The 14,395-nt window shown below is 39.2% G+C and overlaps 2 protein-coding genes across 2 annotated transcripts; both read left to right on the top strand.

Annotated features, from left to right (window-relative positions):
- The first annotated feature begins 15 nt into the window (after window positions 1–15).
- On the top strand, window positions 16–6,071 carry LOC146497030 (uncharacterized). Its single transcript, XM_085141053.1, has 2 exons — window positions 16–1,431; window positions 4,203–6,071. Exons 1-2 carry the CDS (start codon window positions 1,188–1,190, stop codon window positions 5,606–5,608), a joined length of 1,650 nt encoding a protein of 549 aa, XP_084997179.1. The 5' UTR covers window positions 16–1,187; the 3' UTR covers window positions 5,609–6,071.
- A 4,394-nt stretch (window positions 6,072–10,465) lies between these two features.
- LOC146497029 (tripartite motif-containing protein 16-like) lies at window positions 10,466–13,228 on the top strand. Its single transcript, XM_085140732.1, is given in 2 exon segments — window positions 10,466–11,253; window positions 11,255–13,228. Coding segments are annotated over 2 exon segments (1,671 nt in total). The 3' UTR covers window positions 12,138–13,228.
- The last annotated feature ends 1,167 nt before the right edge of the window (window positions 13,229–14,395 follow it).

Genomic DNA, 14,395 nt, shown 5'->3' with positions numbered 1-14,395 from the left:
TATTGCTGATTTTTGTTCACAAACACTTCTTATTATGACGCATTACTCCTGAAACTTTGGAGGATTTAGCTCTTTATATAGTAAAGTTACAGGAGAATAAAAATAGTTATCAGCCAAAATGTTAATGGTTTATTAAAATAATCCCATCTGATACCCCGTGAGCAATAAATATATAATTTTCTGTTGTAACCTTCAAACTGAATGGTAATGTAACGATACTAATTTTTCACTTTTTCACAAAATGAAATTATCAGTACTTCCTGCGTGCTCCCAGCACAGGGGAAACAAATTCTTTGGCACGACACCGGGACTTGATACCGACAAACCAGGAAGTAATCAGTGTGAATACGTCGCCTACAAACGGCACTTTGTGGGGTTAGCTAAACACAGCAATCTGTCATTCATATTGTTTTGAAAAAGAAACATAAAATAACCTCAGTGTTTAACTGGTGATACTCCCACGCGAATACAGCAATAAGCAAATAACAGTGCCTATTCAAAAGAGGCGAAAGTTAATTAACGGTATGGAAAATATTCTAGTCTTCACTATTAATTCCCCACATATTGTTATTACTCTGATGTGACCTGAGGGTTGTCAAACTGACAGACAAAGCGTCCAGTTTACATCAAAAGCAGAGTCCACTCCACTAGTGGCACCTGTGGGGAAGTGCCATTGCCTAAACAATATTAACGCGGGCGATCGTGGCTCAAGAGTTGGGAGTTCGCCTTGTAATCGGAAGGTTGCCGGTTCGAGCCCCGGCTCGGACAGTCTCGGTCGTTGTGTCCTTGGGCAAGACACTTGACCTACCGCCTACTGGTGTTGGCCAGAAGGGCCGATGGCGCGATATGGCAGCCTCGCTTCTGTCAGTCTGCCCCAGGGCAGCTGTTGCTACAACTGTAGCTTGCCTCCACCAGTGTGTGAATGTGCGAGTGAATGGGTGGATGACTGGACGTGTAAAAGCGCTTTGGGGTCCCTAGGCGGGACTAGTAAAAGCGCTATACAAATACAGGCCATTTACCATTAACCTGTGACACACCTACACCTGGATTCCTAGAGCTTCCTGCTGTGGCAGGTATCTCTTATCAATAAGCAAGCTGCTTATTTTTTATTTGAGCAACATATTCATAGTCTTGCTGAGATATATTTGCTTATGTGTGTTCTCCTATAATCACATTAGATATTTTTCATGTGTTCATTTGCTCCAAAGACAACCAACAGCAACATGAACTGTAATGAAGGGAAGGGTCTGGATGTCCAGCAGGTCTGTAACCAGGAGAGTAACTCCACATTGGACCCACAGGACCCAGAGCTTCCACAGATTAAAGAGGGAGAGCAGCTTGTAGTGAAGCAGGAGGCTGAGGACATCATCATCTGGACCGGAGAAGAGCGGCTCAGATTGCTGGATACCATCTGGAAACCTGAAATAACGCATACAGTAAAGGTATGCTAAACTGCCCTTAAAAATAATGAAGTAACATTTCTTTTTCTTAGCATAGCAGGAATCTAAGGGCCAACTGCAATAAGTAAAATTAACGCACCTCTGCAGACTGCAGTGTAAATGGTGGCTTGGTGGCTCTTTGACAGCAACTTTGACATGCAGCAGTGGCTTCATTGTTCTTATACACAAAACAAACAATTATCCACACGAACTACACATCAACACACTAACTACACTCCAAACATGCTACACATCACAAATCTCTCACATCTCAAAACTCAATCTCTCTCTTCCTACCACTGACCTTAGACAGTAAATACGATAGTATTCCGGAAAAAATTATGGCGTATATTTTTTTTTATCACATTTACCACTTTTAGCACAAAAATGGACACTTAGGGTTGTCTTGGGTTGAAATAGCATCTTGTTGCTATGTGTCATCTTAAATTGGTCAGGTGATTGGTTTACCATGACTACTTTATTTTTCCTCAGCCAATCAGCAGCACCCGTGTGATTGTCCCCCCCCAGCTCCTGGTTAAATGAAAAATAGTAACGTGTCTGCACCACATTTTCTTATTAGTAACTGTAACAGCGTTGTAAACATAGAAATAGTAATTAGTTATAGTACTAGTTACTGACAAAAGTAACAGCGTTAGTAACGTTGTTACTTTTAACGCCATTATTCCCATCATTGCATTTTAAGGATGCAAAAAAATGTTAATTCATGTGAAAAACAATTCACCAGAATGCAAGAAGTGAAGTGTCTGCACCCCTACAGAGACACAAATCCAACAGCAGAAGTTTCTTTTTTTGTCATCAGTTTAAGTTAAAGATTGTTAAGTTTTTTCTCTGTAGAATGGAAATGTGTGAAATTTAATTTGATCAATTCCCAGGATTAATTAATGGATTAATTTTTAGATTCAGTTTTCATAATATACACAGCAAATCCAGCATGTCCAAATTAACACTGTCAGATTTGATTTCAACACTTTTAAAGTGTCTATATGGGTCCACACTAGAGAGTGTTAATTTAACTCTTTTTGGAGAGTTGGTATGTTAACTCTGATTTATGTTAAACACCAAATCTGTCTGGAGTTGATAATTTAACACTTGGTGTTAAGAGTTTATATATTAACTCTCAAAGAGTATTTTAGTTTAACTACGTAAGAGTTATCTTCTAATTAATTCTAAAAAGCGGGAATTTTAACTTCTAGAAATTTCTCTTGGAAATAAACATTTACTAAAAAGACGCAATGGTTTTTGAAAAACATTTATTCTGAACTGTGCACCACAATTTCAAAACATTTTCTGAAAGATGTAACAGTGTACATGTTCTCACTTTCATTAGAATTTTGTTTATCAAAAGGTCTGACATAGGTGAGCTGGTAAATGCAAATAACAGCATTCTCATCACTTATTTTTTCAATAAAATATGCATGTCCTTCATTCATCACTTTGTGGAACTGCAACGCACTTCTGCTCTCCCCATATTCCATCTTCACAAGCATATCCTATGTGGAGATTGAATAAAAATTAGTTGACACTAATTAATGGCACAAATCAATTGCTGCACAATAAAAAAAATAAAAAAAAGAATCCTTTTTGAGACATTACTTGTGTAAAGTATTTTCCCAAAAGACAAGGACACAGACAACAGGTAATACTGAACTAAATGTAAAACCTCAACCTTTTTCATTTTTACCTAAACCGTGTGCACAAAACTCTGGAGGGATCTAAGTGCTAACGTAGAACTCAGTCGGGACATCTGCTACTGCTGTTTGCTCGTTTTTTTATGGGAGATCATTTTCAGGCTTCAATTAGCACCATTATATCAACATTTCACATTCTAGACATTGTTTTAAGTGTATTTGACCAAAGGTTTGACTGAAAATTCACATGCAAGCTTTTTTTCAAGGCTGTGGTATTTGCCCGCAAACAATACCTTTCAGCTAGCTAAAACAGAATATTATGCTATCACCGAGCAACATGGCTAATGCCTTTCACACAGCTTTGTCTCAACTCCAAAGAGCCACAGAAGTAAAAGCTAATAATAATAATTGAAACAATCTTTGAAAAAATGACTTACCAAGCATGGCAAACAACTCAAATATGTAGAGCAAAATGTTCTGAAACGGCTTCACTTCAGCTTCGATTGGAGCCGTGCTGGGGCGGAGTCTGTGAATTTACTCTATTGGTGTCATAGCCCCTGTAGGAGTTCAGAGTTAAGAGGTCAAGAGTTAATGTTTCCATTGTAACACCTCCAGATTTGAAATAGAAACACATTTTTAACACTCGATTTTAACTACTATCATTTTACACCTCAGAGTTACATTAAAAGAATGTGACTCTACTTAGAGTAAAATTAACTCTAAGACTACTAACACCAAAACATTTAACACTTTTGAATTTGCTGTGTACAATTCAGAATTTCTAAAGTGGAAGTTGATCATATAAGAAGAGTGTTTTTCATGGTGTTTGGACGTGTGTAGTCAAAGTGTTAAGATATAAGAGGTCAGAGCCAGCATAGCAGCTGTACCTTATAACTCCATTCCCAAACTAAATTAAATTGGAAGAAAACAAATATCTTTAAAATTCATACATATTTAGTATCACATCCAAATACTCAAAAATTTGCTTCAGTGTCCAAATGATTTGTCACATTTGTACACTCTAAATTTCAGTGGTACATGTGAGCAACCTGTTCATAGTTCACAACCATTAAAGTACTGCTAATCGTTAAAATTAGAATATATTTCTGTCCACTTGTCCCTTCAGATCTTGCGCAGCAGTGTGTCTTTAAGCAACAGGATCTGCATGACCAGCAGGTGTGTAACCAGGAGAGGAACTCCAGTTTGAACCACGAGGACCCAGAACTCCCATGGATTAAAGAGGAACCAGAGGAACTTTGCACCAGTGAGGAAGGAGAACAGCTTTTATTGAAGGAGGAGATTGATACCTTTATGGTGACTTTTGATGAAAGTGAACATGAACCAAACAAAGACCAGCTTCTTTCTCACAACTCTCCTGCACCAGAGAGCCAGCATCAAGGAGAAAATGAGCATGTGGAATCAGAATCTACTAGAAAACCAGAGCTGAAGAACAGTAACAGTGTAAACAACTCTCCAGTGCCAGAGAATCAGTGTAAAACTGACAAAAGTAAAAAGTCTCTAAAATGTGACACTTGTGGAAAGACTTTTAAGTATAAATGTCACTTGACAAAACATGTAAGAATTCACACGGGTGAGAAGCCTTTTTCTTGTAGCACCTGTGGGAAACGTTTTGGTCAGAAATATGGCCTGGAAACTCACATGAAAATTCACACAGGTGAGAAGTCACATTTTTGCAGTATCTGTGGAAAAGGATTCAGTCAGATGATAAACCTGAAAACTCATATGAGAGTCCACACAGGTGAAAAGCCATATTGTTGTAGCACATGTGGAAAAACCTTTAGAGTCTTGTCAGCCTTCAAAACCCACATTAGAATTCACACAGGTGAGAGGCCATATTGTTGTAACACTTGTGGGAAACGATTCACTCAGCAATCTGGACTGGAACATCATATGAAAATTCACACAGGTGAGAAGCCACATGCTTGCATTACCTGTGGGAAAAGCTTCAGTCGTATGAAGTCCTTGAAAGCTCACATGCGAATTCATACAGGTGAGAAGCCGCATTCTTGCATTACCTGTGGAAAAAGTTTCAGTCATATGATGAACTTGAAAACCCACATGAGAATTCATACAGGTGAGAAGCCATATTCTTGTAGCACTTGTGGGAAAAGATTTAGCGATTCGTCAGGATTAAAAAAACATAAAATGATTCACACAGGTGAGAAGCCCCACCCTTGTAACACCTGCGGAAAGAGATTCAGTGACATGACGAATTTGAAAGCTCATATTAGAATTCACACAGGTGAGAAGCCATATTGTTGTAACACTTGTGGGAAACGATTCACTCAGAAATCTGGAGTGAAAATTCATATGAAAATTCACACAGGTGAGAAGCCACATTCTTGCATTACCTGTGGGAAAAGCTTCAGTCATATGACGCCCTTGAAAACTCACATGAGAATTCACACGCCTGAGAAGCCACATTCCTGTGGCAATTGCGGGAAAGGTTTTGTTCAGATGATACACTTGAAAAGGCACATGAGAATTCATACTAGTTAAGTTTTAAAATGTAGAATGTACTTTATTATAGAAAAAGAATGGATAAATAATTTATTGACACTTGTATTCTATAGCCAAGATTACATCACTCTATCCAAAAGCTGGAAAGTGACACAAATAAGTAAAAGTCATTATGGATTTGAACAGTGTTGTCTGTTATTTCCCAATGTTTTCTTTATGTTTGACACTGCTTACATGAAATCAGAAAATGTTGTTTTAATTATTTAAATAAACTTATCTCTCTTTTTTTTTTTTGCAAATGTGGGCTTTTTATTTCTTTCAGAGAGAGATATAGAATGAGAAGGATTTTTTTACTCAGATCTTAGAATGATACCGTCACGGCTGCGGTGGCAGACGTGTGGTGAGTGTGAGAGAGGACCCAGACGCTGGCACTGGCTTGGACGTGAGCGAGCTTTATTTACACACTGGTGGCACAAACAGAAACACGGGGAGGAAAACAAAACCTAAAGGTGACCTAATTTGGGATGCACGCTTCGTGGTCCCATATATCCCACAATTCATAGCGCGGCGGTGGGTGTGGATAATTTTGCCGCAAAATACGGCAGAAGGCAAAAGTAAGTACTGAATATGATGTCACTTATTTATGTGCGAATGTTTAATAATGAAGAACATTAAAACAATGTTGGCCACATGTTGGCAAAGTTATGTGACATTAGTGATGTTTTAAAGCCTCTACTTCAAAATATATATATAGTCTACCTTAATCTTACAGAGAATGTGATGATTTTATGGATAATTAAAGTCAGTCATATATCCAGAAACACAACAAGCTGAAAGTCAGTGATGCTGCTCGGTTTGCAGTCCTGAATATCACAGCACATGCAGGATTCACTGCACTGTTAATGTTAGCTATGTTATATTGCTGCCTCTGTTCGGTGGTGTCGAGCCAAACGGACTTTAACGTGTGTTTGAACGAGCTGACGGTTCACTTGTTAAGCTGAAAGAAAGATGCTTTAATTACAGGATTCACATATGTGTCCACTGTACCATCTGGGAACTCTTCTTGTTTAGCACTCGTAATAACACAAACACTAAATCCTCCTTGTCTTGTGCTGTTTTGTAGCAGTGTATACACCTGAGACTCTCACTTGTCTGTCTGTCCTGCACTCTCTCTCTTTTTCTTCCTCTCTGATTGTGTAATAAAGTATGAACGTGTATTTATAAGTTACACTTGTGTTTGAATCCTGCAGCTTATCACACATTTGATTTCCATGTGTGACAACTGCAAGTGTCCAGAGTGAGGACAGACTGAGGGACCCACTGCTGCACATCATCTGTTGCACAAGATCCGAAGATCCACCAGAACAAACTCAGCAGTGTGTGAGGAAGAGGAGGAGGAAGAGCCAGCAGCAGCTGTATATATATATATATATATATATATATATATATATGTATATATATATATATATATACGTATATATATATATATATATATACATATATATATATATATACGTATATATATATATATATATATATATATATATATACACACACATATATATACTTCATATCTTACCACCATATATTTTAAATACAATGAGTATATATATACGTATATATATACGTATATATATATACGTATAATATATATATATATATATATATATACGTATATATATATACGTATATATATATACGTATATATATATACGTATATATATACGTATATATATATATATATACATATATACATTAAGCCAAGAGCGTTTCTTTTCCACTTCTTTCCACTTCTTCCATGTAAAGGTTGGCTACAATAGGTGACACCGGGGAGCCCAAGGCACATCCATGTTTATGTTTGTAAAAACCCTCATTGTATTTAAAATATATGGTGGTAAGGCAGAAGTCTAACAGTGTGCAAATCTAGTTGGGGGTGAAGCTGGTTTTGTCTTCCTGCTGTCTTCTTGTAGTCGTTTTCTGACAGTCTCCACTGCCTCCGTGGTGGGTATGTAAGTGAAGAGAGAGACTATATCAAAGGACACCATTGTTTCATCTGTGCGCAGTGTGAGCGGCTGCGGCGACACCCTCACGACAGTCGGGAGGATTTCAAACAGGTTTGAAATCCTCCCGACCAAGCGATTGATGATCGGGAGCTGGTCGTGAGGTGTTAATCACTTCTCGTTACCCCACGTATACTACACGATGCATGACGCACGATGAAGGCCAAACTCGGGCCGATCACCAAAATGGTTGCACAACTCAAAAATCGGCTCAAGATGGGCCAAAAATCGCACAGTTTAAGCCCAGCATAAGTTTCTGGACCTTGTTCGTGAAGTCGGTGGAGTTTTTGATGTGATTTGGGGTGTTCCCCACAAGGGGTGCTAGGATGGTAGCAAGGTTTTTAGAAATGCTGTAAGTGGGAGAGTTTATGCTGCTAACAATGGGTCTGAGTGGGATCCCATCTTTATACCCACACTTGGGTATGCCATCCCCTGGGTATAGATGATGATATGTAGGTCGGTCAATGATTTTGTCCTTTTCAAATTCTTGAAGGCAAGCGATAACTTTCTTTTTGTAGCTGCTTGTCTGGTCTCGTATGTATTGTTGACACTGAGGAGTGTAGTAATCTTTGTGTGGTAATTTAGAACCACGGTGCACCTTCCCTTGTTATCTGTTAATATGGTGATGTTGTGGTCTTTGCTTAGGGAAGCAAAGCAAATCTTTTCTTGTATTGTATGGTTAGATGGAGGAACTTTAGCACTGGAGAGGGTGGCTGAAACTTTCATCCTAATTTGCTCTACTTCTGTTTGTGATATTTTATTCATTATGGCGGTTTCTGTGGCTGTGATGAGGTTCACTATGAGAATCTGTTAAGGAGAAATGGCAAAATTGAGTCCTTTGGCTAGTACTTTCTTGTCAGGTTCGTTGAGATTACTGTCTGAAAAGTTCTTCACCCATTTTCCTGACTGTCCTCAGGTGTGAAGTCTTCCTGTTCTTCTCTGTGTAGTGTAGATTTTGTTTTTGTTAGTAATGTGTGGAATTTCCTGAGTTCTCTTTCTTAAATTTCTTAAATCTGGGACTCTCCACCATTTGACCTTAAAACCGAAGAAGCTTCTTAGATCAGAGGTGAAACGTCTTCAAGCAACTCAAAGAAGTCAACACTTTTCTTTCCAAGCTCTTTAAACTACGATGACCTGGATGACTGAGAACCTTCACAGGCATATCTTCCAGGTAAAATTGGAAAACATGGGTGCACCACCCCAGCTAAATCAACACAGGTTTTAAACTGTATAAGTTATCAGATAATTCACCTGAACAGTTTAAACAGAGCTTAAGTAAGATGTAGGCTAAAGGACAGGAAGCAGACTGCAAAAGTGTTTTGTCATGGCTGTGGTGTGGTTAGCACACTAATAAATATATTTTGGTTTTGCCCTGATATACATATAATTAATCCTCTGTTTTCAGTGGTAAATGTACAGATAGGAAAGGTTGCAGGCCAACCAATGCTACATTCATCATCAGAGAATAGGAGCAGTTCTTACACTATACGGAGCTGCTGGTGGTGAAGGTGAAAAATATGCTGGAAGTAAAGGTTCCTGTATGAAGAGAAGGTTTGATAGTGTTTTCTTAAATGTTACTGAATTTTAAAGAAAAGCTGCAGTTAATAGTGTGATTGGGGGTACAGCAGGGAAGCTTGATGTATTCATATGACTTTATCTGTGAGACCTGATTGTACAGTTTAGCTAAGTGGAGTTCTTCAGTTTGCAGTGCTGTAGTGGGATGCCCTGCAGTGGTACATTTGTTCTCTGTGTTGATCACCTGTACCTGTTTCTAACTGGTGTGGTTACATTGAATCTGATATTGGTGTCATACTACATACTGTACTGTACATACTGTAAGGTATACTTTCTGTACAATGCAAAGTGCTGCATTAATGTAACTAGAACAAAGTTTTGGGATCTCATGGTCCTGAGTTTGTGGACTCAGTGGTTTTGTTTTGATTGTTATTATCTTTTGTTTCAGTTTAATTCTGTTTAAGATTTTCTAGTTCTGAGGTTTTAGTTTCCTCTGTACTGTGTTAGTATTGTGTCTCTGTGTTCATGTCATTTCCTGTTTTATTTTGACAGTGCCATGTCCTACGTTAGTGTGTCTAGTTTTGCTTCCCCTTGTCTTGTTATGTCGAATAAATCCCAGCCCTGTCTTCCTCGTGTTTCTCATTCCCTGATTGCTCCTTTGTGTATATGAGCACTTGTTTTCTCCTGCTTGTTGCTGGTTCATCTGTGTTATCTCCCTGTGTTTCCCTGCGTCTCTGTTTAAGGTTTCAGGTTACTTTTGTTAGTTTTTTCAGGTATAGGTTATCTTTAGGTTCTGCTCATCCCATCGCCACTTCTGTTTGTATTTCCACCGTTTAAATAAAGCTCACTCACATCTTAAGCCGTGCCTACATCTTGGGTCCTAATTCTCACACTCCACAAATAGGGCTTAACTGTCAAAAATAACTTGAATAAGAAACAGTAGAGGACAGCGAAAGGCCAGTGTACCATCTAGTCTTCCTAACTGAAGGAAAGTAAGTAATGTAGAATAATGTAATAAGTAATGTTTCTTTTATTGCCAGGAGCAGTTTGGAAATTTCTTTCTTTATATTTTCCCTGTTGGTTTGTTTTTATAACTAAAAACTAAAAAATGAAGAAAAAAAAGACACAACCCCCAAAAAAAGAACCAAAATGAAACTCAGCACCTCCTCTCTATCCATGTTCCCTCCCCTTCCGATCTGCACTTGTAAGAGCTGACAGGCCCCATTAACTGTAGAAACACAAGTTTTTTTTAGATCAGAGTTCAGAATAGTTTCAGTTATAAGGAAGTGAAACTCACACAGTCACTGACACTCAGAGAGAAATGGCGACGAAAGGAGTTCAGCTGGACCGAGAAACTTTTTCTTGTTCGATCTGTTTGGATCTACTGAAGGATCCGGTGACTATTCCCTGTGGACACAGCTACTGCATGAACTGTATTAAAATCCATTGGAATACAGAGAATACAAAGCAAATCTACAGCTGCCCTCAGTGCAGACAGACGTTCACACCGAGGCCTGTCCTGGTGAAAAACACCATGTTAGCAGTTTTAGTGGAGGAGCTGAAGAAGACTGGACTCCAAGCTGCTCCTGCTGATCACTGCTATGCTGGACCTGAAGATGTGGCCTGTGATGTCTGCACTGGAAGAAAAATGAAAGCCTTAAATTCATGTCTAGTGTGTCTGGCATCTTACTGTGAGAAACACCTTCAGCCTCATTATGATGTGGCTCCATTAAAGAAACACAAGCTGGTGGAGCCCTCCAAGAAGCTCCAGGAGAACATCTGCTCTCGTCATGATGAGGTGATGAAGATGTTCTGTCGTATTGATCAGCAGAGTATCTGTCATCACTGTTTAATCGATGAACATAAAGGCCACGACACAGTCTCAGCTGCAGCAGAAAGGACTGAGAGGCAGAGAGAGCTGGAGGTGAGTCGACAAAACATCCAGCAGAGAATCCAGGACAGAGAGAAAGATGTGAAGCTGCTTCAACAGGAGGTGGAGGCCATCAATCAGTCTGCTGATCAAACAGTGGAGCACAGTGAGAAGATCTTCACTGAGCTGATCCATCTCATCCAGAAAAGAAGCTCTGATGTGAAGCAGCAGATCAGATCCCCAGGAAACTGAAGTGAGTCGAGTCAAAGAGCTTCAGGAGAAGCTGGAGCAGGAGATCACTGAGCTGAAGAGGAAAGATGCTGAGCTGAAGCAGCTCTCACACACAGAGGATCACATCCAGTTTCTACACAACTACCCCTCACTGTCAGCACTCAGTGAGTCTACAGACTCATCCAGCATCAATATCCGTCCTCTGAGCTACTTTGAGGATGTGACAGCAGCTGTGTCAGAGGTCAGAGATAAACTACAGGACATTCTGAGAGAGGAATGGACAAACATCTCACTGACAGTCACTGAAGTGGATGTTTTACTGTCAGATCCACCAGAGCCAAAGACCAGAGCTGGATTCTTAAAATATTCACGTGAAATCACACTGGATCCAAACACAGCACACAAACAGCTGTTATTATCAGAGGAGAATAGAAAAGTAATAGCAATGTATCAACAACAGTCTTATTCTAATCATCCAGACAGATTCACTGAATGGTTGCAGGTCCTGAGTAAAGAGAGTCTGACTGGACGTTGTTACTGGGAGGTGGAGAGGAAAGGGATAGGAGTTTATTTAGCAGTTGTGTACAAAAATATCAAAAGATCAGGTAATGAATGTGCATTTGGACGTAATGACAAATCTTGGGCATTAGACTGTGATACAAAGAGTTATACATTTTGGTACAACAATTATAAAACTCCTGTCCCAGGTCTTCCATCCTCCAGAGTAGGAGTGTACCTGGATCACAGAGCAGGTATTTTGTCCTTCTACAGCGTCTCTGAAACCATGACTCTCCTCCACAGAGTCCAGACCACATTCACTCAGCCGCTCTATGCTGGACTTTGGCTTTACACTGATTATGGAAACAAAGCTGAGTTCATTAACCTTAAATAGACTACAGTATTTCATTTTGGTGTGTTTTTCTTTTTTCTCCATCATTGTTGTGACATCTCTGCACTGCACAGAGCTCAGCTGTCAGTCAAACCTTGTAGGTGGTACCTTGACGTCTTCTTGTTATTCTCTTGATGTTTTTGAGGGTTTTTTTTTTTTAGGTCGAGCTCTTTCCTGTTTAGAGGCTATCACTACCCATGATGATTTTTTATTTACAAGCCAATATTCTATCCTTCTACAGCCTCCCTGAAACCATGGCTCTCCTTCAGATTCCAGACCACATTCAATCAGCCACTCTATGGACCAATTATACAGAACTGTAACAGCTGCAGAGCTCTGTGAACTCGGATAGACGGGGAGATCGATGGATAAGTCTATCTACGTTACTTTCTCTGCTCCATTTCTCTTTCTCTCTCTCTTGCGGTCACTGTTTCCCATTACTGTTGTGCCAAGTGGAAATGCACCTGCAGTTTCATTGAAGGGCAATGTCTTTCTCTAAAATGAACTGACAGCCCGGATAGTCTGCATGACTTTAACACAGAATATCTGGGCTGTCAGTCAATTTTATGGTGTTTTGTCCTGCTCTGTGGTGAGGAGTGTGTTTCGGTGACTTACTTTTCAGTTTAGTGACCAACTCCTGGGTTTCTTTGTTTTCCTTCTTTAAAGGTTTAGTGGCTTATTCATCTGTTTTGGTTATATTATGAATAGGAAAATTAATAAAACTCTTTAAAAATTTCGCACCCCTGTCTCCTTTTTTCAAACCAAACACTGTTTGTTTCTTCCCCTCACTTCCACTGGACCTTTTAGGGGAACGTAAAATCAATAGTGTGTTTTATGTAAATATTACCTATTTTAAAAAAAGAACAGCTGCAGTCTTAATAATGTGTTTGGGTGTAGAGCAGGGGGAGCTTCATGCCCTCAGGTGACTGCATCTAGGAGACCTGACTGCACTTTAATTGTGTAGAGTTCTTCAGTTTGGAGTCCTGAAGTGTTTTGCTCTGCAGTGGTGCAAATGTTTTTTATGTGTTGTCACATATACACCTGTTTTTTCTGGCAGTGTAGTTACACTGTACTACTGGTTTGTACTGAGAAGTAGACAAAAAGAAAAAAAACAAACAAATAAAAAATTACTTATGACACTAATGTATTTTTTAAACAGTCTCCCTGTTTATCAGCTAAGTTTTCTCTGTTCATTTGGAATATTTGAATTATTTTAAGGAAGAGAAATACTGCATTCAGCAGATTTGCACAAGAAACTGAGAAAAATGATTTTTTAAAGAGGGTTTTTTTTTTATGTTGCAACAGATGATGTCATATTTACTGGTAGGAGTTGCTCAGCACAGCTTACAAAGCATCTTATTTTCTTTGATATCGAATGTGAAACTCGTCACACCTTTCTACACAACTGAATTCCGATTGGATTTCGTTTGTATTTGTTTACAAAATTGTGAATACAAGAAGTGTGTGCATTAGTTTTTATGTGGTTATCGTCTTGTTTTTGCCAGAAAAAAAGGTTGTTGACAAAAATGATGAAAATTACCAGTGAACAAAATTCACACTACTGTCAACATACTTTCTCGTTTCCTGCTCGTCAGATCTGGAGGTTGTAGATGGTGGAACCAACATGTTGTGACATAAAAGAGCTGACAGACCCCATTCACAGCAGAAACCCATGTTCTTTTGATCAGAGCTCAGTCTAGTTTTAGTTTCAGGAAGTGAAACTAAGGCTACATTCACATTACAGGTCATTGTAGGTCTACACAGCAAACGCGCTCTAGTGTGAACGCTCAAAGCGGCCCACATGCGCAAAAGCAGACGTCACACACAACGCGCTCTGTTTAGACCCAGAGCAAACAGTATTGTTTGACTGATGGCCCTTAATATAAAGACTTGTTTCGGACTTTACGTTTCCCAATTTTGCTTTAAGTTTTAAAGTTATTTTGTTATTTACAAATAACCTAATAATGATCCTTATTGCTGTTTTAGAGGAGCGGTGCTTCAAAGGATAGTTGGAAATGTCTGTCAGAATCTGCAGATTATACAGTACAAATAAAATGTTCACGTTTCTCCAACGTTGTCTTCCCAACAGCTTCACCGGATGGCCAGGAAGCGTTCGCGATGTCTTCTCGGGCGCTTGATAATTGGCGTCTGTCTTGTGTCAGTGACGTAAAAGACGGATTTAATGCGACATGACCATCAAACAGCAGCTTTCTAAAACATCAGATATGTATCGGATTCAGTACCACATACGAAAGTGACCC

This window comes from Neolamprologus multifasciatus, chromosome 18 (assembly GCF_963576455.1).
Source record: "Neolamprologus multifasciatus chromosome 18, fNeoMul1.2, whole genome shotgun sequence".
Lineage (NCBI taxonomy): Eukaryota > Metazoa > Chordata > Actinopteri > Cichliformes > Cichlidae > Neolamprologus > Neolamprologus multifasciatus.
The sequence above is the reverse complement of the archived record's forward strand: the minus strand, read 5'-3'. Positions and strand labels throughout refer to the sequence as shown.

Bases quoted from the DNA above. Each gene is read 5' to 3' on its own strand.
- LOC146497030 (XM_085141053.1), top strand. From the start codon at position 1,188: ATGTGTTCATTTGCTCCAAAGACAACCAACAGCAACATGAACTGTAAT. The intron at 1,432-4,202 runs ATACAGTAAAGG...ATTTCTGTCCAC, and splicing joins CTGGAAACCTGAAATAACGC to TTGTCCCTTCAGATCTTGCG.